The sequence below is a fragment of the Oncorhynchus clarkii genome, chromosome 28 (genome assembly GCF_045791955.1).
Source record: "Oncorhynchus clarkii lewisi isolate Uvic-CL-2024 chromosome 28, UVic_Ocla_1.0, whole genome shotgun sequence".
NCBI classification, from domain to species: Eukaryota; Metazoa; Chordata; class Actinopteri; order Salmoniformes; family Salmonidae; genus Oncorhynchus; species Oncorhynchus clarkii.
In genome coordinates, this window is record NC_092174.1 from 8,150,643 (window position 1) to 8,176,357 (window position 25,715).

At 43.8% G+C, this 25,715-nt stretch overlaps 1 protein-coding gene across 1 annotated transcript in view; it reads left to right on the forward strand.

The window, feature by feature from the left end:
- LOC139387133 (low-density lipoprotein receptor-related protein 8-like) overlaps positions 1-25,715 on the forward strand; it is a 185,363-nt gene that overhangs the window by 70,838 nt on the left and 88,810 nt on the right. Inside the window, exon 3 of the mRNA XM_071133157.1 lies at positions 10,601-10,723. Coding sequence (XP_070989258.1) covers positions 10,601-10,723 — 123 coding nt within the window. The remainder of the gene's footprint in view (positions 1-10,600; positions 10,724-25,715) is intronic.

Genomic DNA, 25,715 nt, shown 5'->3' on the forward strand with positions numbered 1-25,715 from the left:
CATTGTTCCTGTTGAGCAATTATGCCCTAACTGTTCTGTGTACTCTCTACTCTGTATCAAGAGCTGTATCATGTGTTCTGATAACAACTGGCCGTAGTCCACTATCTGATTCCCACGTAGCTCCTCTGGGTCAGCCTCCACTGTCTGGCCAGTATATAAGTGCTGCGACACAGCTACTATTTTCTACTGCCCAGACTCTGTGTATCTTTATGGGCAGTTCATTTGATAGCCTCTTGCCTTAATGGGTCTCAGTTACGGTGTTTTGTCTTATCGTTGTTGTATGATTCTTAGCAGATCATTGTTTTTTGATTATTGATTCAATTTAGTCTAGTGTGTGTAGTTATGATGGATTACTACTTTGAGAGAAGTGACTGCAGCGGTGTCACCTAAGTGGAGGTGCTACACTTTGGTGGATGAGATACACACACACACACACACACACACACACACACACACACACACACACACACACACACACATAAAGTTGGTCCCCAGAGCTGTAATGATTTTGACAGAAAGATACGGATCATCAGTATAATGAAGCCTCTGTGTTTTGACTGAAGCCAAAAGAGACTGTTGACTAGGCAATCTGAGTATCATCAGAGCGGTGGGAATTTGTCCTCATTAATCTTCAATAATCTCCCTTTGAAACACTAGGCCTGCGTGCCAAATGGCACCCTCTTCCCTACATAGTGCACTACTTTTGACCATTGTCAAAAGTAGTGCACTACATAGGGAAAGGGGTGCCATTTGGGACACATCCCAGTTGTCTGAGTCATACTTGTTCTTTTCTGTTTGGTCCCTTTGAAAAAATGAGTCTTTTACTGATCCAACTGGAGCTTGGCTGTGGATGAATACACTTTGCTGGGCAATGAGTGTGTGTGTGTTTGCACGCGCTTGAAGATGAGGAAGCATTTAGACAGTGTGGGGTTTTGATGCTCTAAATTCCAGTATAGTTTTATTTTACATAACAAAGAGTATGTAATGGTGTGTGTGTGTGTTTAATTAATTGACCTGCTAGTTTTGTGTTTTACTGTAAACTCACGCCTCTAGTTTTCTCCCTTGAGATCTCTCTACAGAGGCTGCCAGCTCTCTCTGTGCTCTACCCCATGGCCTGTGAACTCACATTACATCATGTTCTTGATCTCTCAGCCGTGGTACTTGATTAAGATAACAGAACTGTGAAAAGAATATGAATAATACTGTATATGTATCAATAGCCATTAAAAGCTGGTCGAATTGAACTGATCTAGGGCTTTCATGTTCTTGATCTTTCAGCTGAGGAAATACACTGAACAAAAATATCAATTCAACATGTAAAGTGTTGAATTGATGAGCTGAAATAAAATATCCCAGAAATGTTCCATATGCACAAAAAGCTTATTGCTCTCAACATTTGTTTACATCCCTGTTAGTGAGCATTTGTCCTTTGCGAAGATAATTGTCTTGATAATCCATCCACTTGACAGGTGTGGCATATCAAGAAGCTGATTAAACAGCATGATCATTACATAGGTGCACCTTGTGCTGGGGGACAATTAAAGGCCACTGTAAGATGTTCCGTTTTGTGTCACACAACACAATGCCACAGATGTCTCAAGTTTTGAGGAAGCGTGCAATTGGAATGCTGACAGTAGGAATGTCCACCAGAGCTATTGCCAGAAAATGTTATGTTTATTTCTCTACCATAAGCCGTTTCCAACGTCGTTTTAGAGAATGTGGCATTATATCCAACCAGCCTCACAACCGCAGACCACGTGTAACCACGCCAGCCCAGGACCTCCACATCCGGGTTCTTCACCTGCATGATCATCTGAGACAGGCCACCAGGACAGCTGATGAAACTGTGGGTTTGCACAACTGAAGCTCATCTGCGTGCTCGTCGTCCTCACCAGGGTCTTGACCTGTCTGCATTTCGGCATCTTAACCGACTTCAGTGGGCAAATGCTCACCTTTTATGGCCACTGGCACACTGTAAATGTGCTCTTCACAGATGAATCCCGGTTTCAATTGTACCGGGCAGATGGCAGACAGCGTTGTGTGGGCGAGCAGTTTGCTGATGTCAACGTTGTGAACATAATTGCATTTTATTGCTGGAAGTTTGATTGCACAGAGATACCGTGATGAGATCCTGAGGACCATTGTCATGCCATTCAACTGCCTCCATCACCTCATGTTTCAGCATGATAAAGCACGGCCTCATGTTGCAAGGATCTGTACACTATTTCTGGAAGCTGAAAATGAACTGCATACTCACCAGACATGTCACCCATTGAGCATGTTTAGGATGCTCTGGATCGATGTGTGCGACAGCATGTTTCAGTTCCCGCCAATATCCAGTAACTTAGCACAGCCGTTGAAGAGGAGTGGGACAACATTCCCCAGGCCACAATCAACAGCCTGATCAACTCTATGTGAAGGAGCTGCATGAGGCAAATGGTGTTCACACCTGATACGGACTGGTTTTCTGGTCGAGGGCCCTACCTTTTTGTTGTTGTTGGTATCTGTGACTAACAGGTGCATATCTGTATTCCCAGTCATGTGAAATCTATAGACTAGGGCCTAATTTATTTATTTAAATTGACTGATTTCCTTATATGAACTGTAACTCAGTGCAATCTTTTAAATTGTTGAATGTTGCGTTTTGGGGGGTTTTGTTCAGTGTAGATAAATAATATAAGATGGCACTATGAAAAAAATTGCTTTTTCAATGGTATATCCTTGGACTGATTCTGAGAGAATTCTCAGTTTTCAGTCCATCGGGCAATGACTACTATAGTGTTGGGTATGACAGCAGCTGAAAATGTGTCTCCCTGGATAGTGTGTAGATCATGGTTGAGTGGTATTGGATGTGAGGCTGACCAGACCAGATAAGGTTTCAGCTGTTAGGCTGTGTATGGTACTCCCTATCTCCCCTAAATGTTCACTCGGATAGCGTGACACCTTTCCTAATGGCTAAAGATGCAGGTGACAGAGAGTAGTGGCAGCTTGTGTATCCTTTTAGTTGGGAGGCACCTAGTGCAGTGCTGCAAGCCCAAATATTAGTTTGGTCCTTCAGGTTACAAGATTTCCATTAATTTAAAGGGATAGTTCACCCAAATTACAATGTTAGTTGTAAGAGTTTGTTCCCACTTGAATGTAGTCTATGGGGTTAGCCACAGTTCAGATTGTTTCTTTAACACTGAATTACATGATTAGATGTTACTTAGAGGGTAATGAATGGCCATTTGGAACACACTAATGTTGCCTCTCGTTCCATTCGTTTTTTGGTCAATAATGCAATAGTAGCAATTGGTGTCAGTGGGTAGCCCAAAACATTTGAACTATGGATTACAGTCGCTCCTGAGAGGATAGTACAAAACAGGTTGTCCTAGCTTTGACCAACAACCAGGAAATATATGATTTTCTGGTTCATTTAAAAAAAATCTAAAGTTAGATATGTGTTTTTGGTTGTTGCGTCAATTGGACCATACCAATTTCAAGCTTATCTTTCTAACAAATAAAAAGTTATGTCAGAATATTTAGACTACTTAGATGGCTAACTCCTTGATCTTGCTTTGTACAGTATTATGCCCCTCTGGCCCCTAGACTACTTTCAGGGTAAGGAACCATCTTATGTTGCAATTGAACTATCACTTTAACATGAGAAATATTGATTCATTATCGAGAAATGACTACAGAAGTCTACTTTATTGGCTTCTGTGTGAATTTTGCAGAGATGCACACACATACAGTATTACAGAGAAATGAATCCCCTTAACACATTTTAAAACCCCAACTGATGTGTTGCGGAATCATTTTATTTTCCTTCTCACTTTTTAATGAAAGCGGGATTTGGAGGCAGCTGAGGAAAATAGTGTCACCGCATGACCCTTTCTAGAGATTTTGAAAACAGCAGTGAAGGAGAATTGAAGCAACTCCCCCGCCGCCTAATACCAGACTCTCCACAACCCCCCCACCCCCCACCCCCCTACCCCACCCGCTATTTCAAACAAAAGGTTATTCAAGGAGAATCTAAGGCGTCTTGAATTTAGACTCTCTGACAGTTGTAGTTCAACTGGATGGCGTTTCATCAATGTTGCACTGGTGTTATGCTGCCGTTTCAGAGCTCTAGATGGTTGTCGAGTGTTAGATGTTGACACAACAAACTGCTATGACTAACCTAACTGATGTGCTGCGCCATCTCATCTGGCTCCAGGCTGCCTACTGCTCTACATTGGTCCGCTAAATCAATCATTCATTTCATCCATGTATTTTTTTGTTGTTGCCAGCCCAGTACATACGGTTACTTATCTCCTCTCGCCAATATGACTAGTCTGTCCTAACTGATGTTAGCCGATAGAGTCTAATGTTTCGTCTCTGGCTGCTGGTGGCTCTATATTGGTCAGTTAAATCCATCAATCATTCCACCCATCTCTGTGTTCCTATACTCTACAGCGCAACCTCTCGTTTGCTCTCTCTCATCGCTCCATTCTCGCAGAGCTTCCAGAGATGTGACTTGATCTTCTGTCTACTGGTGTGCAGTTGTGAGGCTTAGACTGTCGGCGTATTGTGTGGCGTGATAATAGACACACAGAGTTGACACAGAGTAAGGTAGCAGCATAGAAAGCCGCAGTGGAGTGGGTTTTAACGGTGCTAAGGGGCAGGGATGTGAAACTACCGGAACTGTACTGAAGTGTGGGTGTGTCGGTATTAAGCTTGGGCAATATACCGTCTATCCAGGTATTTCGAAATACTGACGGTAAACATTTTAATACCGAGAAGGAAAAAAAAAAATATAATAATAGAAATAGCGCCCCTTGTGTGCACATCTGGTAATACTGTATACCCCGGTATGGTACAGAAACAGTATGACAGCATGAAAATCTTGATATACCGCCCAACCTCAGTTTGTGTGTGTGAAAGAGAGCATTTGTTATGTGCGTGTGTGTACTGTGTATTTGTTGTGTGTTTTATGTATTTGATGTGGTTTCTTTGTGTGTGTGTCCGTGGAGGAGGAGATCAGGGTAGCCTAAGTTCACCTTAAATAGAAAATGTGCAGTGAAACCTGAAAGGAGATCAATAAATCAAAGGCTACTCCCAAATGTCAGTGTGGCTCAGAGGGAGCATTGTGCTTTTTTCCCCCACTCACATATCCTCTGATCATATCTGTCCGGTGAGCTACAGTATAACCACATTCTGATCAAATGGCCAAATGGCACCCGATTCCCTATGTAGTGCATGACTTTTGACCAGGGCCCTCTGGTCAAAAGTAGTGCCCTACATGGGGAATCGGGTGCCATTTGGGACACCTCCCTGATCTCTGTAGGCCATGCTCTACTGAGGAGGAATCACATGGGTTAAAGCTCGGGGTCTTAAATCAGGCTTAGCTGCTGAACTTCTAGGGGATAAATATAGGCCACGAATGGTTCTTACCGAGGACCGGGAGTATTTCCTAACGACATGACTGGAATTTGACCACCGATGACCTCATAAACAAGGGTTCAAAGTTTTGCTTAGTTGGGTCACTTGGTCTTGAAGAAATCCTGGCCCTAGCATGTTATGGCATTGTATCCAGTTTACTGATGTCTCTCTGGGATAGAAGTGCTGATGCCCCTATTCAGCTATTCAGTAGACCAATGGTGTGTTATCATTGTGAGCATCGTATTGAATCTTGGTTTAAACGGGTGGGCATGCTCCAGGACTCCAGCTAACGAATGTTCAAATGCACAGCAGAAGCAGCGGAGAAGATAATGTCACCCGAGTCCCTGGCTGTGTTTACACAGGTAGCTCAATTTCCCAATTATTGGCAATAGTTTGAGTTAGTTTTATTTTTACAGGGACAATGCACATTAATCAACGTTTCAATCAAAGTGCCGGTTTTAGCCAGCCGGCTAATTTTCAACCGCAGTCCCTGGGCAGGTTATTAAAAACAATTACAATATATACAATCGGTGAGCACACGCAGAGCAACATAGGACAAGCAAGACATAGCATACAAATAGAGCAACATAGAACAAAAAGCAACAAGACAAGAATTGATCAACAGATCTGATCTGACTGGTCAAAATACAGTTAGTAGCAAAATATCAAAATTGAGCTGCCTGTGTAAACACAGCCACCGTGTCTCTTCGCAACAGTTTTCTGTGTCCAGGTCAATAAGTAATCCACTACCACTGAGCAACTGTCTGTCTGTCTCCACTTTCTTCCCTAATAGAATGAGTAAAACCAATACAATAGGAATTGATCAATATGGAATCTTTGTCACAGTTGGTTCAACTGGCTGAATAATTACCCTTTTCGATTGCAGTTCAATTGGAACCACTGGCTATTGGGTGAAATAGTATTGGGAAATCCAATTGTTTACCATTCAGTGAAATCAATGACAAGTATTTATTAACCAGTTTTAGCCTACATCAGTGTTTGTCACAAAGTGTGCCAAAAAGTAAACAATCCCTTTCCGCAACTAGGGCTACTGTACAGCGATTGGGTTTCAAGCAAAAAATATTTTATGGATGGGAGTAGGTTAGCCTCAAATGCCACAAGATGTCAATCTTTTGTGTGTGTTGCACGAGATTCAGCAAATAAAAACAAATCCCATTTTTTTCCCCAAAATACCAGAAGTTGCGTCACACTGCTCTCCGATTTCTGACAATGCCGCTGAGGGTGCCTAACAGGAGCCATTATGTTTCCTGCTCAGACAACACTTCCTCAATTTACTCGAGGCTAATGAGGCCATTTTTCTTCTGATGCTCAAAAGAATGTGCTTGTTGATGCATTACCTATTAAAGGGATAGTTCACTCAAATGACAAAAATGTCATTGTACGACAAGGTATGAAAGCAATGCATGCTCTGGTTAAGTTGGCCTGGCACTGTTTCCACATGATAACGTTTTTACAATTTGTGGCACAAATCCCATTCAAGTCATGGGACTTTTGTTAAATGTTAGCATGTGGAAACAGTGCCAGGGAAACTAAACCAACGCATAGATTTCTGTCATACCTTGTCCATAGACTGCTTACAGGAGAAGAAAACCAATGGGGAGAGGAGGGTGTTGCTGTGTGTGTGTGTGTGTGTGTGTGTGTGTGTGTGTGTGTGTGTGTGTGTGTGTGTGTGTGTGTGTGTGTGTGTGTGTGCCTCTGTGATGAACGCAACCGTCATCACTGCTGTGCACATCACAGCACCCAATGATAACAAAGGCGTGAGAAAAATGTGTGTGTGAGTCAGGGTTTCCGTTAGCTGGTAATAGCTGGCTTTTGGACCATTTTTAAACAAATAGAAAAGACGCTCAATTAAATTGCCTCTGGCCAATTGTCCGTCAGAAAAAGAAAATATCCCATTGCGAAATAATGCTTTTTAGCCTATTCATTGATGGAAATACCAGTCGATGGAAATTCATTTGACTGGTCATGCTTATCTGCCTATAGGTTTATTTGCTTAATTTAGTGGAATTAAATTGGCTCGTGTGTACAGTATATTCATTATGTGTCTTTATTTATCGCACGCGTACAGCATACAGACACAGAGCTTTTGAGCGGAAAATCTGTCAAACAGCATGAGAGCCTCTGCTGCAGCATCTCCAACGGCAACGGAAGGCAGGCTTCATCAGCACCACTCTGCAATGAGTTGGAGGCAGTGTGCATTTTGAAAACATATACTTAATTGTTTGAACCCTGAGCGTTTTAATACATATTATGAGGCATGTCTTACCTTGCTTCAAAGTAGCCTTTTCGATCTCCTCTCTTTCAAAATTACTAACAAATATATATATATATTTTTTAATCTCTGTCACATAAAACCGCTTGCTTGCATGTGTGGTGCACTTTTTCCCCGCCTAATTTCATTATGGAACGAACATTCACGCCTAGCCTACTGCCTTGTGCGCGCTGCTGCGCTTATAATGTGTAGAAATAATAGTTTATCAGCATTTTAGTAGCCTAGGCCTACTGGCTGTATGAATTTGTGATCTATCATCCCACAACTGTCCCCGAGTCTGTTTTGAATTGGTCAGCTTTCTCGACAAGCTGACCAAAAGAATAGGTCAACTTTTCCACCATGGGGGATAGTAGATTGACAAATTCTCGTGATTTTGCTGTTTGTTACTCATCTTATTGGCTGAGGACAGTTATTCTAACATCTTCAAAGTGGACGTCAGAATTCGGTAAGAAGGACTGCACGTCGTTGCATCCTCCACTTGCATTTTTATTTGTATATGAATTACCATAATATAAATGTGATTTCTGTCATTCAGAGCACCGTGGGTGGACACCCTAATCAGGTGACACACCCAATGTATATGGGTCTGGTAGATTTCTCAAATGTCTGGTAAATAAAAATGTTGCCGGTCAAATGTCTGGTGCCACATTTTCCTGACTGAAACTCTGGTGGGTGTGTGGGTGCATGCGTGGGTAGGAACTTAATTGGTTCCTCTCCCTGGTGTAGTCGTGGCCCTGCCTGGTGCTAGAACCTTCGTGGGCGTTGAAGTGTGTGTGTGTGTGAGATAGGACTGTAGTAGGAGGGCCTTTGGGGTGGGCCCCTCTCCCAGAGGTTTATTCTCACTTCATCTGTTGACTTGACCTCAAGCTGAATTCCTCGCTCTTCCCTAGTTCCGCAGCTGGCCTGTTGCCCTTCGCCTCCTTCAATGACTTTCCATACACATCCCTTATTCACCCTTCATTGACACAGATCATACATGTAACGTAGTCAATAAGTGATTATATAGTGGCAGGAATAAATATATTTCAAGTTAGAACCCAACACTAGATTAACCTTCTCGGTTCTCGTCTCATTTTGGAATGGGTAAATCTCTTTGTCATGCTGCACTCTTAGGACCTCATTCATTTCTCTATTGCTCTGGGTCTGTATCACCGTTTCTCCACTCAAATCCACTCATCTCATTTGCCTTGCTCGCTCTCTTCTCTCTCTCTCTCTCTCTCTCTCTCTCTCTCTCTCTCTCTCTCTCTCTCTCTTACCTCTCTCTCTCTCTCTCTCTCTTACCTCTCTCTCTCTCTCTCTCTCTCTCTCTCTCTCTCTCTCATATGGGCCTAACATTTAAACCTAGCCTAGTTAAAAAGGAGAGAGTCAATCGAAACAGATGGCACAAGCTGGCGTTAGTCATCTGCGTCAATCATCTGTTCATTCCACACAACACCAAAAAACGCGGTTATGACGGTTAGTTTATTTTGATGACGGTCTTCAACCATAATCGTTGGTTCCGATTATACGGTAGTTGTGCCAGCCCTACTTGTGGACTAAGGGAGGGAATGGGACAGAGAAGGGGAGGTGGGACAATTGAATACCCAGCAGACAAAGGTCTTTGTCTATGTTTTTACTGTGTTTCAAAAGATGTTCTACCTTTTTGTTATATATAACAGTGTGAACGATTTGGCTTCCAACCCAGGTTTCCTGTGTACCACTTTATTGTTATCCTGCTGAGCTTAAACTTATCGTTAGCTCGGGGAGGCAACACATTTTCAGCTATTTTTCACGCAACGGTTGTTCCGAACAGTCCAACAGTAGGATATGCACACAGCAGGGCATTACATAATTGTCTTCCTCAGATGAGCAAAAACTGGTTGAGTTTTCAGAGAGAGAGAGAGAGAGAGAGAGAGAGAGAGAGAGAGAGAGAGAGAGAGAGAGAGAGAGAGAGAGAGAGAGAGAGAGAGAGAGAGAGAGAGAGAGAGAGAGAGAGAGAGAGAGAGAGAGAGAGAGAGAGAGAGAGAGAGAGAGAGAGAGAGAGAGAGAGAGAGAGAGAGAGAGAGAGAGAGAGAGAGAGAGAGAGAGAGAGAGAGAGAGAGAGAGAGAGAGAGAGAGAGAGAGAGACTCTTACGGTTAGATTTTAGTAGACGAACTGCACTGCTAGTCCCATTGCTGTTGGAGTAATGGCCCAGGGAAATGGAATGGCTCTGACCTCTGTATTGGCTGTGTTTGCATTTTCGTTGCCATGCGTGTGCCGTCACTACAGGTGGCGAACACTTTCTGGCGGTAATACAGCCAGTCTGCTGGGTCGGCTCATCACCATGGTGATCTGCAGGGCTGGGCTGTACTATGTGTTAATCAGACCTGGTTTCAAGTACCATTTGAAATCATTTCAACTACTAAATTGTGTTCGATTGAGCTTGCCTGTTGCAATGGAACCAATAGAAAAGTCCCCAAAAAACATTTGAAAGATTTCAAATAGTATTTGAACCCAGGTCTGGTGTGAGCAACGTCTGTCTGTATGGGTCTTCCTTTCAGTCTTTTCTCCCCACGAACATTTCCATTGAGAATGAGTAAGACCTTTGCTTTCTATCAGTCCATGGCTGTCTACAGTCATCGTCTATTTCGATAACCATGTCTGGAACAAAGAAAACTAAGCTTCAGTATAACCCGGAGCACACAGCATTTAGCATTTAGCATTCAGCATCCACTTGTCTTCCGCCGTGTGGAAAGACCTGGAGCTAGGATTAGACTAGATGCTCTCAGAGACAGACAGAGGGTAGGAGAGAATGCGTGATGAGTTAGATAAGAGTTGGGGGGGGGGAGAAGGAGAGGAAATGGTAATGAACGAATGACCAGTGACTCCGTCTTCCCAACATCCCTCTCTTCTCTCCCTCTCTCTCTCTCTCTCTCTCTGAGCAGCCAGGAAGACGTGTGCCCCGGCAGAGTTTGCCTGTGCGAACGGCCAGTGTGTACCAGGCCGCTGGCGCTGTGACGGGGAACCAGAGTGTCCCGACGGCTCAGATGAGGCAGACGCCACCTGTAGTAAGTCTGAGCTGACTTGGTCGACTCAACGCTAATGGTTTCCTTCATTCACAGTCACCCAGCAACACTCACCTAACTCAAACACTCAACGTTTCCCCATTCTGTCATTCCACCACTCCATTCCAAGTGTACCAAGCTATCCATAGTCACTCAACCAACCACCCTTACGTGATCACCCAACCATCTATACTGAACAAAAATCTAAACGTAACATGTAAAGTGTTGGTCCCATGTCTCAGGGTCAGAGCAGGCAGTCTCAGGGTCAGAGCAGACAGGCTCAGGGTAGGCAGAAGGGTCAAGAAAACACAATAAAAAACAGGAATTAGAACAGCCAGGAGCAAGGGGAAAACCGCTGGTAGGTTTCGCGAAACAAAATAAACTGTCAACAGGGGAACACAGGGGATACACTGGGGATAATGGGGAAGATTGGCAACACCTGGAGGGGGGTAGAGACAAGCACAAAGATAGGTGAAGCAGATCAGGGTGAGACAAAGAGCTTATTTCTCCCAAGTTTTGTGCACAAATTTGTTTACGTCCCTGTTAGTGAGCATCCCTGTTAGTGAGCATTCTCCATTACCAAGATAATCCACCCACCTGACAGGTTTGGCATATCAAGAGGCTGATTTAAACATCATGATCATTCCTCAGGTGCACCTTATGCCATGGACAATAAAAGGCCACCTTAATTGTGCAGTTTTGTCACACAGCACAATGTCATTGATGTCTTATGTTTTGAGGGTGCATGCAATTATGAGATCCTGAGGCCCACTGTCGTGCCATTCATCCTCCACCATCACCTCATGTTTCGGCATGATAATGCTCGGCCCCATGTCGCAAAGATCTGTACACACTTTCTGGATGCTGAAAATGTCCCAGTTCTTCCATGGCCTGCATACTCACCAGACATGCCACCCAATGAAATTGTTTGGAATGCTATGGATCGACGTGTATGACAGTGTGTTCCAGTTCCCGCCAATATCCAGAAACTTCACACAGCCATTGAAGAGGACTGGAACAACATTCCACAGGCCACAATCAACAGTCTGATCAATTCTATGCGAAGAAGATGTCAGGCAAATGGTGGTCATGCCAGATACTGACTGGTTTTTTAATCCACGCCCCTACCTTTTTTTTTAAGGTGTCTGTGACAAACAGATTCTTATCTGTGTTCGCAGTCATGTGAAATATATAGATTAGGGCCTGATGAATTTATTAAAATTGACTGATTTCCTTATATGAACTGTAACTCAGTAAAAAAAAATGTTTTCCATGTTGCGTTTATATATTTGTTCAGTGTATTTACCCATCCAGTGCTTCAGAATTTACCCTACCTTCTCTTCCTCTCCACCTCACTCTGCTCAGCGAGTCATTGAGCGTAATTTCCAGAGATATTGGTACCAAAGTATCATTCATAAATAGGTCCAGAGGGAAGATGAGGTCCTAACCAACTAACATTCCAGATCATCATACCTCTGCATTTGAGAGGTTAATAGGCCAGGCCGATTTAATTGCAGGTCTATTCCTCACACTCACGCCCCATTTGAATATTATGCAGCTTCTCCCCGCTCCGATGCACCAGCCAGACAGTCATCATCTAATTTGGCTCTTGAAACCTAGACCCGTCATTTATAATTTCCCTTGCTACTCCACTCAGGCATCGGTTCAGCCGCCTCCCCCTCACGCATCCAGCCAGGGCCCTTGCCTCGGCTCGCTTCCCCTCGCCCACACACTTCCCCATTACACCAGCGTCTGATGTTGGAGAGAGGCAGAGGTGTAACCTGATTAATGCCAAGCTCTTAGAGTAGGAGGGGGAAAGGGGGAACACTTTCATACTTTCGTTTAGGCTGTGTCAGACTGACTGAGACTGTGCTCATCCGGGAGGAGGAGAAGGGCGGGAGAGACGTTTTTCGGCTTGTCTGGACTGAGCTGGGCCACAGGTGTGGGAATTGGGAAATGGGAGATCAAAGGGGTTCTGAACTATTCCGTTTCCCCATCGCAGTCGGTTTCCCTCTGAGTCATGGGAAGCAGTGTGGACTTGAGACAAGATCATTATCTTGTCTTTTCAAGCAGATAATTTAGAGGAATGACATTAAGATGTTATTCTAAGTTTATCTGATTTGACATTTATCCGTCAGCACTTGTTTCTCTGGTACCAACCAGAGTTGTAGACGAGACCGCCTTCAGCGAGTCCAATTCAAGGGGGACCAGAGCTATTCAAGTCTGAGACAAGATGCAGACTGGAGCCTTTCAAGTCCAGTTCAAGACAGAGACCACAGCTATTTCAGTCCGAGTCAAATCTGAGAACTGAGATATTCCAGGGGGAACCAAGATGGGTTCTACTCCGTGTCAAGACAGAGACCAAAACTATTCGAGTCAGAGTCAAGACTGAGACTACAGGTATTCCAGCTGAGTCAAAACCAAGGGGGGATCAAGACTTAGACCATAGCAACCTAAATACTACAACACTGGCACCATGTTTTCATCTTGTGGTTGGTGAACCATTGGTTGATTGCACAGGCCTACAAAGTTTGTCATTGTGTAGTAGGTGGTCATTTTTTATATGTGTATATTATAAATTAATCTAATGCGACTCAAAATAAGACTAAGCATTTAGGCTATTAGCCTGTTTATCCGACTCCATAACGATAATTAGCATTATGCAAGAGACTATGGTAGAGTTACAGTAATTGGCAAGGAAGAAATGTCTGAGCATGGAATTCTAAATCCAAGTGTATTTTATTACTAGGTTAAACAAATGGATTCACATACAAAGCATAAAGCTTAAGTTACAAGGCATTAACACGCATTACAAGGCACAATTCTAAGCATGGTCCGAGAGAGAGAGAGAGAGAGAGAGAGAGAGAGAGAGAGAGAAATGATAACCTGAAAGGCCATGCCCCAAAAGTCCATTGGGTGGAGAGAGACAGAAAGAAAGAGTCTCACTACAGCAGGTCAGGTACAAATAAGAGAATGAACAATGAATCTTAGATGCTTTTATAAGCATCTGAGTTGATTGGATTCAAAACCTGAGTTGTTGACCAATAGTATTTCTGTAAAGTTATCTCCAGTCAGATATCAGAGCTACATGATGTAACCTCTGCTTCTCAGAGGTGTGACAGTGGGGGTTGGCAAAACCAACACAGAATGATGAATTCCTAAGACAACACAGCAAATTCTTGAATGTAGTTGATAAGAGTCACTTCTGGGGCTGGGCTGGCCTACAATAGTGCATGTTATTAAAAATGAATTTGAATACAGAAAGGGAATTGGAAAAATATAATTTATATTTGAAATTTTTTTCTCCTAATTTTGTACCGCTTTATCAGGTAGTGGGCCGGTCGGTATTTCATGAACAAAGAATGAAGAAAGGAGATACAGATCACGAAAAATCATATATTTCTTATATTCATGTAGCATTTCAGTCAATGGTAAATTATTTGGGATTCATGCCCAAAGATTTTGTCAGAAAAATTCAGTCTTTGGGCCTCTTTATCAACAGTGTTTTTTTTTTTTGTCTCACTATGGGATATGCCTGGGCGTGACCACAAGCTCGAAGTAAACAATCAAACAGTGTCTGTTGCAAGGCTAGCTAACCACACAAAGGGCTATCTCTCGCCGCAAGGCTTAATCTAACCCATGTAACTCGATGCAAGGCTAGCTACACCAAAGAAATCACGGTTAGCAGTGTGCTAACTAGCTAGATTATTAACCGCATGGCGAACGCTAGCTAGCTTACACTTTGCATGAGGAATACACTTTCTCAGAGCCATGGAGCCTGCTGCCCCTGCACAGGGAGAACCTAGCCGGTCTCCATCCCCAGAACCGGCACACTCGTGCCATGCAGGGCTATGATAGCAGTACGGATGTAATGATTCACCAATACGTATTGGTCCCCGGTTCAAATGTTTAAGATGAGAGTGCATCGATCCATGGGACCCAAAACTGATTCAAATGTAGCATGCATGCATCATAAAATCGCTGTAAACATTACAAATCGCCAGTTCACACATTTTTTTCTCATATGACTTTCTTTCTACCTTCCCGAAAATACCTCTCATCTTTTGTGACAACTGATGTGTCCTCTCCTTCAGTGTTGAACTAAGTACGTAACTGTGTTGACAGTCATTGATCAACAAGACATTTTGCATGCCCAACAACCCAAGCATTATCAGTAGCCTAGTCAAACTGCGCCCTGTGCCAGAAAGAGGTAGGCTGCGCTTCACCTTCAGCATTCAAATGTTTGTAAAATGGCTTGCGCAATATTAGGCTTTTTTGGTTGAGTGACAACCAATGTAATTTGCTAGGTTATTGTCATTGAATGCGCTGTTGAAAATTTACTAGGGCTACATACAGTGTGGAGAACAAGTATTTGATACACTGCCGATTTTGCAGGTTTTCCTACTTACAAAGCATGTAGAGGTCTGTAATTTGTATCATAGGTACACTTCAACTGTTAGAGACGGAATCTAAAACAAAAATCCAGAAAATAACATTGTATGATTTTTAAGGAATTAATTTGCATTATATTTTATGACATAAGTACAGTGCCTTGCGAAAGTATTTGGCCCCCTTGAAAGTATTCGGCCCCCTTGAATTTTGCACGCCCAATTTTTCAGTTTTTTATTTGTTAAAAAAGTTTTAAATATCCAATAAATGTCGTTCCACTTCATGATTGTGTCCCACTTGTTGTTGATTCTTCACAAAAACATACAATCTGTATGTTTGAAGCCTGAAATGTGGCAAAAGGTCGCAAAGTTCAAGGGGGCCGAATATTTTCGTAAGGCACTGTATTTGATCACCTACCAACCAGTAAGAATTCCGGCTCTCACAGGCCTGTTAGTTTTTCTTTGAGAAGCCCTTCTGTTCTCCACTCATTACCTGTATTGGCTGCACCTGTTTGAACTCGTTACCTGTATAAAAGACACCTGTCCACACACTCAATCAAACAGACTCCAACCTGTCCACAATGGCCAAGACCAGAGAGCTGTGTAAGGACATCAGGGATAAATTGTAGACCTGCACAAGGCTGGGATGGGCTACAGGACAATAGGCAAGCAGCTTGGTGAGAAGGCAACAACTGTTGGCGCAATTATTCGAAAATGGAAGAAGTTCAAGATTTCAAGATGACGGTCAATCACCCTCGGTCTGGGGCTCAATGCAAGATCTCACCTCGTGGGGCATCAATGATCATGAGGAAGGTGAGGGATCAGCCCAGAACTACATGGCAGGACCTGGTCAATGACGTGAAGAGAGCTGGGACCACAGTCTGAAAGAAAACCATTAGTAACACACTATGCCGTCATGGATTAAAATCCTGCAGCGCATGCAAGGTCCCCCTGCTCAAGCCAGCGCATGTCCAGGCCCGTCTGAAGTTTGCCAATGACCATCTGGATGCTACTACTGGGGCTACATACATGCTACTACTAGGGCTACATACATGCTACTACTAGGGCTACATACATGCTACTACTAGGGCTACATACATGCTACTACTAGGGCTTGGTTGCATGAGGCTACAAAAAGGTTGTAAATGTCTATAAACATGACTATGAGCATATACAGACTATGAACAGAATAGTATTCCCCCTGAAATTATACGTGAGTTACACCAGGCCTAACGAGCTAGCATTACTAGCTAACATCTCGGCTTAGCTGGCTAGCAGTAGCGTGACGCACATGAACATTACTCTATAAATATTACAAACACGGTAAATATCTGAACTGCCTAGGCAACACCCAACTAAATATGCAATGACACGTCACTGTACTTATACAAGTCAAATACAGATACTCTTTAGGAATAGTCCATTCTCTTCTGACCACGATCTCACTCTAATGGTAAGAGCGGGGTTCAGTGAGGTGCTCCGGGAATAGCGGACCGTTATTAGTGGATACAAGTGGGGGGACTTGTAGGGGTGTTGGGAAAGTACAACAAACTACTAGTTCAGGGGTGCTGAAACTGCTTACTAAGGGCTGGCCTTTTCAACACAGTGTGTAGTCCACATGATGGTGTCCAAATTAGGACTTCCTAATGGCTGCTGTGGTGTCAGGTAGTAGATCCTCACAGCTGGCTCTGAGAGCAGCTCCTGCTGTCACGGTCGCATTAAAATGGATGGAGAAGCGAGCGACTAAATAGTGCCGCGAGAGCCAGGAAACCTGTTCACATCACCATAGTGAACGTCTCTTCATCAAAATAACATTTTTCTCTCATCTCCTTGTTGAACTGATCAACCTGCTGTGTCAGAAGCACATTATTAGCGAACGCTGTGAACTGATTTTGATGGACATTCAGTAGAACTTTGAGAATTAATTAATAGCGCCATTTAGCAAGAAACCTTGACCTGACATACTACAAATCGTGCATTAGTGTGCATTTCTCTTATGTTGGTGCCAGACAGAGACCTATGTTTGCAGTGATAGTGGAGCCTCGGTTTTACATCTGCTAATGCTCATTAACATACAGCCCACACACCTTCCGTCACGCTCCAATTACGCTGAAGCTTGATCAGCTGAGGCATGCTGCGTGTCTTCTCTCTCTTTCTATTTAGTTTTCTTTTATCTTTGCCTCGTTCACATCCATAGACACACACACTGAGAGAGATAGAGACAGGCCCTAGATCTGTGTCAGCCCAGATCATTGCGAGTGGGCTCGCAATCACACGCTAAAGTAGCATTACACTGTCACATTAAAGATTTAGGCTGGGGCTTTGGCCAAGTGGGTTACTCAAAAGTATTGAGAAATGAATGGCTATCTGCGGAGATTCACGTGACATGCCAGACCTCATTGATTTCCTAGCGAGGTAAGGTTGAATCATGGAGGACCATCAAAATATGTATACTTCCCTTCATGTATACAGTGGTTCCTCCTTTAAAAGTTGCGAGCTTACACCGCGAGACTTAGAGGTACCCAGCTTCACGGCTTCATTGCTCCAGATCACCACAAGGGGGGAGTTATGCATTTGGGTCCCAAGCTTTTTATATGACCAATCATATCGAGTGGTTCCAATGACGAATTTGACGCGTGCCACCCGTCCCTGGTGACTTCAGCAAAGGTGGCTGACAAAACATTACGGGGAAGCAAATGTAAGTAGTTATAACATCATAACGAGTCAAGCAATACATGTACAATTGAGAGGAATATGTTAGTTAATGTAGAGACAAACGATTGTGCATATTATTTTGTTAATTTACAAAAATCGCTATTTAGCAAGTTTTTTTTCCTTTTATTTAACTAGGCAAGTCAGTTAAGAACAAATTCTTGTTTTCAATGATGACCTAGGAACAGTGGGTTAACTGCCTTGTTCAGGGGCAGAACAACAGAAATTTACCTTGTCAGCTCAAGGATTTGAGCTTGCAACCTTCCAGTTACTAGTCCAACACTCTAACCACTAGGCTACCTGCCGCCAATACCAGGTATATCAAACTCATTCATTATAGCAAGCAGGGAGAAGGTTTTGAACCCTCAACATTTTAGCCCGAAGTCCAGCACACAATCGACTGTGACCAAATGTATTAATTGGGGTTGGGGCCGATGGTGGCTAAAAACACTTTATCTATTGGAATCTTTAACATGTGGAAAGGGGAAAAAATATTATTATTAGTTTTTCACAAGCATAGCAGGATGTTCTATTATCTGAACAATAGACGATTCAACCTTTACGAAATAATTGTCTAAAGCCGAGCTAGGTGTGAACCACCCCTCCCCGACTTGAGCTCGGAATGGCCAATTAATTAGGGCCGATTTCATAAGTTTTCACATGTTAATTCAGTATTGTTGTAATTGTCATTATTACAAATATATTTTATTTATTCATATATTTTTCCTAAATCGGCTGATTAATCGGTATGGGCTTTTTTGGTCCTACAATAATCGGTACCTCTAGTGTGAATCCCCCCCCCCCCCCAACTTGCAACAAATCATTTTCAGGACTATCTAGGAAAAGCAGCGGAGATGCACAATAGGTTTCTAAGAAGAGGCTATTCTCCACAATGTGGATGAAGCTCTAAATTTGGCATTGGGGAAAACACGAGATTAACTGCTACAAAAAAGACCCGCTAAAGCTAAAGAACACTCTGTAATGTTTTTGTTACATTTTTTACATTTTATTTCACCTTTATTTAACCAGGTAGGCTAGTTGAGAACAAGTTCTCATTTACAACTGCGACCTGGCCAAGATAAAGCATAGCAGTGTGAACACACAGCAACACAGAGTTACACATGGAGTAAACAATAAACAAGTCAATAACACAGTAGAATTTATTTATTTTTTAATTTAAAAAAGAGTCTATATACATTGTGTGCAAAAGGCATGAGGAGGTAGGCGAATAATTACAATTTAGCAGATTAACACGAGTGATAAATGATCAGATGGTCTTGTGCAGGTAGAGATGCTGGTGTGCAAAAGAGCAGAAAAGTAAATAAATAAAAACAGTATGGGGATGAGGTAGGTAAATTGGGTGGGCTATTTACCGATGGACTATGTACAGCTGCAGCGATCGGTTAGCTGCTCAGATAGCAGATGTTTAAAGTTGGTGAGAGAGATAAAAGTCTCCAACTTCAGCGATTTTTGCAATTCGTTCCAGTCACAGGCAGCAGAGAACTGGAAGGAAAAGCCGGCCAAATGAGGTGTTGGCTTTAGGGATGATCAGTGAGATACACCTGCTGGAGCGCGTGCTACGGGTGGGTGTTGCGATCGTGACCAGTGAACTGAGATAAGGCGGAGCTTTACCTAGCATGGACTTGTAGATGACCTGGAGCCAGTGGGTCTGGCGACGAATATGTAGCGAGGGCAAGCTGACTAGAGCATACAGGTCGCAGTGGTGGGTGGTATAAGGTGCTGTGATAAACTGCATCCAGTTTGCAGTATTGGAAGCCATTTTGTAGATGACATCACCAAAGTCGAGGATCGGTAGGATAGTCAGTTTTACTAGGGTACGTTTGGCGGCGTGAGTGAAGGAGGCTTTGTTGCGAAATAGAAAGCCGATTCTAGATTTGATTTTGGATTGGAGATGATATTTTGAGTTTGATATGAGTCTGGAAAGAGAGTTTACAGTCTAGCCAGACACCTAGGTACTTATAGATGTCCACATATTCTAGGTCGGAACCATCCAGGATGGTGATGCTAGTTGGGCGTGCGGGTGCAGGCAGCGAACGGTTGAAAAGCATGCATTTGGTTTTTACTAGCGTTTAAGAGCAGTTGGAGGCCATGGAAGGAGTGTTGTCTGGCATTGAAGCTTGTTTGGAGGTTAGATAGCACAGTGTCCAAGGAAGGGCCAGAAGTATATAGAATGGTGTCGTCTGCGTAGAGGTGGATCGGGGAATCGTCCGCAGCAAGAGCCACATCATTGATATATACAGAGAAAACACTCGGCCCGAGATTTGAACCCTGTGGCACCCCCATAGAGACTGCCAGAGGACCGGACAAGATGTCCTCCGATTAGACACACTGAACTCTGTCTGCAAAGTAGTTGGAGAACCAGGCAAGGCAGTCATTAGAAAAACCGAGGCTACTGAATCTGCCGATAAGAATATGGTGATTGACAGAGTCGAAAGCCTTGGCCAGGTCAATGAAGACGGCTGCACAGTACTGTCTTTTATCGATGGCGGTTATGATATCGTTTAGTACCTTTAGCGTGGCTGAGGTGCACCCGTGACCGGCTCGGCAACCAGATTGCACAGCGGAGAAGGTACGGTGGGATTCGAGATGGTCAGTGATCTGTTTGTTGACTTGGCTTTCGAAGACCGTAGATAGGCAGGGCAGGATGGATATAGGTCTGTAACAGTTTGGGTCCAGGGTGTCTCCCCCTTTGAAGAGGGGGATGACCGCGGCAGCTTTCCAGTCCTTGGGGATCTCAGACGATATGAAAGAGAGGTTGAACAGGCTGGTAATAGGGGTTGCGACAATAGCGGCGGATAGTTTCAGAAATAGAGGGTCCAGATTGTCAAGCCCAGCTGATTTGTACGGGTCCAGGTTCTGCAGCTCTTTCAGAACATCTGCTATCTGGATTTGGGTAAAGGAGAAGCTGGGGAGGCTTGGGCGAGTAGCTGCGGGGGGGGGGGGGGGGGGGGGGGGTCTGTTGGCTGAGGTTGGAGTAGCCAGGAGGAAGGCATGGCCAGCCGTTGAGAAATGCTTGTTGAAGTTTTCAATGATCATGGATTTATAGGTGGTGACCGTGTTACCTAGCCTCAGTGCAGTGGGCAGCTGGGAGGAGGTGCTCTTGTTCTCCATGGACTTTACAGTGTCCCAGAGTTAGAGCTTCAAGATGCAAATTTCTGCTTGAAAAAGCTGGCCTTTGCTTTCCTGACTGACTGCGTGTATTGGTTCCTGACTTCCCTGAACAGTTGCATATCGCGGGGACTATTCGAAGCTATTGTAGTCCGCCACAGAATGTTTTTGTGCTGGTCGAGGGCAGTCAGGTCTGGAGTGAACCAGGGGCTAAATCTGTTCTTAGTATTGCATTTTTTGAACGGAGCATGCTTATCTAAGATGGTGAGGAAGTTACTTTTAAAGAATGACCAGGCATCCTCAACTGATGGGATGAGGTCAATATCCTTCCAGGATACCCGGGCCTGGTCGATTAGAAAGACCTGCTCGCAGAAGTGTTTTAGGGTGCGTTTGACAGTGATTAGGGGTTGTCGTTTGACTGTGGACCCGTAGCGGATACAGGCAATGAGGCAGTGATCGCTGAGATCCTGAATGAAGACAGCAGAGGTGTATTTGGAGGGCCAGTTGGTCAGGATAACGTCTATGAGGGTGCCCTTATTTACAGATTTAGGGTTGTACCTGGTGGGTTCCTTGATGATTTGTGTGAGATTGAGGGCATCTAGTTTAGATTGTAGCACTGCCGGGGTGTTAAGCATATCCCAGTTTAGGCCACCTAACAGAACAAACTCTGAAGCTAGATGGAGGGCGATCAATTCACAAATGGTGTCCAGGGCACAGCTGGGAGCTGAGCGGGGTCGGTAGTAGGCAGCAACAGTGAGAGACTTATTTCTGGAGAGATTCATTTTTAAAATTAGAAGTTCGAACTGTTTGGGTATGGACCTGGAAAGTATGACATTACTTTGCAGGCTATCTCTGCAGTAGACTGCAACTTCTCCCCCTTTGGCTTTACTCTGTAATGTTCACAGCTACATATACTTTGAACTCGTGAAAAGTGTGAGATGCGGTCAAGAAACACTGGCATGTTTTATCATCGGACCCAGCTTTGCCTGCTGAATTTAAGAATCCACCACTTATTGTATATAGGAGAGGTCGCAATTTACACGATAAATTGGTGCGTGCCAACTGCCAGCCACAAAAGAAAATCCGCCAGGCTCCATCTTCCAAATGGTAGCTATAAATGCAGAGGTTGGCAGCAGTGCAACAATATGATGAAGTGTGATTATTTCTTCCACCAACATACAAGAAAACAGTTCCAAATAAATGACATTATTACGTGCTCCACCACCCATGTTATCTACATTATTAAATGTCCATGTGGGCTGTGCTATGTAAAACCTCTCGTTCTCTCAAACAGAGAATCAGTGAACATAAAAGTTCAATTAGGAGAAACGACAGGGATTATCCAGTCGCAGTACATTTTAATGACCTAAAACATGACATTTCAACCTTTAGATTTTGTGGCATAGAAAAAGTTAGCATAACAGACAGGGGAGGTGATATAAACAGATGTGTTTAATACGTTTCATGTACACACTTTATTTGAATATTTATGAAATGCATATGGTTATATTTGGTAGCACTTATTTGTTTTTCCTTTGCCTCCAACCCCTTTCGATGCGTGGAACGGATGTGGGTGTGGCCAGGTCTACATAAGGGTGCTAATTTAAGAAACTCACAAAAGCTCTGACGAAGGCCGTGATGCCGATACGTAAGGCTTATTAAAGATCAGTGATACGATCAAGAGCAGTGTGCAGGTTCCTGCTTTTTCCTCATCTTATCCGGCTGATGCACCTGCAAAAAAGATAGCTCAGATGTGCGAGTGCCTTTTGAATTTTGAATTTGACTTTACAAACAACAAGAGAGCTTAATTGGAGTCTTATTTCTTCATAGCCTAGACCTATATAAAATACCTTAACTGCTGAGGTAGACTGTGAAGCTTAACAGCCTAATAGAAGTAGGATTTTTTTTATTAGGCCTACTTGGTCAACTGGTCAAAAATGTAGAATCCTACATAAAACAATCATTTAAAAAAAAAAAGTCTGCACTTTCGAACCTAAAACCATTTACGAAAAAGAAAGCGCACATTTGTAATTCCGAAACTCTAAAAGTAATTGGAAAGGTAGACATTGTGGTTACAATAAAGAATGTAGCCCATCATTTAAATGATTCCTTATTAGCAGGACAATAGACATTTTATAGCCTGGCTACTGTTGTAAAAATCCATCAATTTGCAATGAATTTGATGCATAAGTACTCCAAACTGTTACATTTCTAACTCAAAACAGCATTTCTTCATCAATATCTTTATGCTTTCATTAATCTTCTGGATCTTGTTTTTGTCTGTAGCAATTTTGAGCAAATTGCTCAAGGGCCATGGTTGAATCGTCTCTGAAGATGGCGTTATTGAATGTCTCACCAGCTTCAAATCAAATCAAATCAAATTTTATTTGTCACATACACATGGTTAGCAGATGTTAATGCGAGTGTAGCGAAATGCTTGTGCTTCTAGTTCCGACAATGCAGTAATAACAAGTAATCTAACTAACAATTCCAAAACTACTGTCTTGTACACAGTGTAAGGGGATAAAGAATATGTACATAAGGATATATGAATGAGTGATGGTACAGAGCAGCATAGGCAAGATACAGTAGATGGTATCGGGTACAGTATGTACAAATGAGATGAGTATGTAAACAAAGTGGCATAGTATAGTATAAAGTGGCTAGTGATACATGTATTACATAAGGATACCGTCGATGATATAGAGTACAGTATATACGTATGCGTATGAGATGAATAATGTAGGGTAAGTAACATTTATATAAGGTAGCATTGTTTAAAGTGGCTAGTGATATATTTACATCATTTCCCATCAATTCCCATTATTAAAGTGGCTGGAGTTGAGTCAGTGTCAGTGTGTTGGCAGCAGCCACTCAGTGTTAGTGGTGGCTGTTTAACAGTCTGATGGCCTTGAGATAGAAGCTGTTTTTCAGTCTCTCGGTCCCAGCTTTGATGCACCTGTACTGACCTCGCCTTCTGGATGATAGCGGGGTGAACAGGCAGTGGCTCGGGTGGTTGATGTCCTTGATGATCTTTATGGCCTTCCTGTGACATCGGGTGGTGTAGGTGTCCTGGAGGGCAGGTAGTTTGCCCCCGGTGATGCGTTGTGCAGACCTCACTACCCTCTGGAGAGCCTTACGGTTGAGGGCGGTGCAGTTGCCATACCAGGCGGTGATACAGCCCGCCAGGATGCTCTCGATTGTGCATCTGTAGAAGTTTGTGAGTGCTTTTGGTGACAAGCCGAATTTCTTCAGCCTCCTGAGGTTGAAGAGGCGCTGCTGCGCCTTCTTCACGATGCTGTCTGTGTGAGTGGACCAATTCAGTTTGTCTGTGATGTGTATGCCGAGGAACTTAAAACTTGCTACCCTCTCCACTACTGTTCCATCGATGTGGATAGGGGGGTGTTCCCTCTGCTGTTTCCTGAAGTCCACAATCATCTCCTTAGTTTTGTTGACGTGTGTGTGAGGTTGTTTTCCTGACACCACACTCCGAGGGCCCTCACCTCCTCCCTGTAGGCCGTCTCATCGTTGTTGGTAATCAAGCCTACCACTGTTGTGTCGTCCGCAAACTTGATGATTGAGTTGGAGGCGTGCGTGGCCACGCAGTCGTGGGTGAACAGGGAGTACAGGAGAGGGCTCAGAACGCAACCTTGTGGGGCCCCAGTGTTGAGGATCAGCGGGGAGGAGATGTTGTTGCCTACCCTCACCACCTGGGGGCGGCCCGTCAGGAAGTCCAGTACCCAGTTGCACAGGGCGGGGTCGAGACCCAGGGTCTCGAGCTTGATGACGAGCTTGGAGGGTACTATGGTGTTGAATGCCGAGCTGTAGTCGATGAACAGCATTCTCACATAGGTATTCCTCTTGTCCAGATGGGTTAGGGCAGTGTGCAGTGTGGTTGAGATTGCATCGTCTGTGGACCTATTTGGGCGGTAAGCAAATTGGAGTGGGTCTAGGGTGTCAGGTAGGGTGGAGGTGATATGGTCCTTGACTAGTCTCTCAAAGCACTTCATGATGACGGATGTGAGTGCTACGGGGCGGTAGTCATTTAGCTCAGTTACCTTAGCTTTCTTGGGAACAGGAACAATGGTGGCCCTCTTGAAGCATGTGGGAACAGCAGACTGGTATAGGGATTGATTGAATATGTCCGTAAACACACCGGCCAGCTGGTCTGCGCATGCTCTGAGGGCGCGGCTGGGGATGCCATCTGGGCCTGCAGCCTTGCGAGGGTTAACACGTTTAAATGTCTTACTCACCTCGGCTGCAGTGAAGGAGAGACCGCATGTTTTCGTTGCAGGCCGTGTCAGTGGCACTGTATTGTCCTCAAAGCGGGCAAAAAAGTTATTTAGTCTGCCTGGGAGCAAGACATCCTGGTCCGTGACTGGGCTGGGTTTCTTCCTGTAGTCCGTGATTGACTGTAGACCCTGCCACATGCCTCTTGTGTCTGAGCCGTTGAATTGAGATTCTACTTTGTCTCTGTACTGGCGCTTAGCTTGTTTGATAGCCTTGCGGAGGGAATAGCTGCACTGTTTGTATTCGGTCATGTTACCAGACACCTTGCCCTGATTAAAAGCAGTGGTTCGCGCTTTCAGTTTCACACGAATGCTGCCATCAATCCACGGTTTCTGGTTAGGGAATGTTTTAATCGTTGCTATGGGAACGACATCTTCAACGCACGTTCTAATGAACTCGCACACCGAATCAGCGTATTCGTCAATGTTGTTATCTGACGCAATACGAAACATCTCCCAGTCCACGTGATGGAAGCA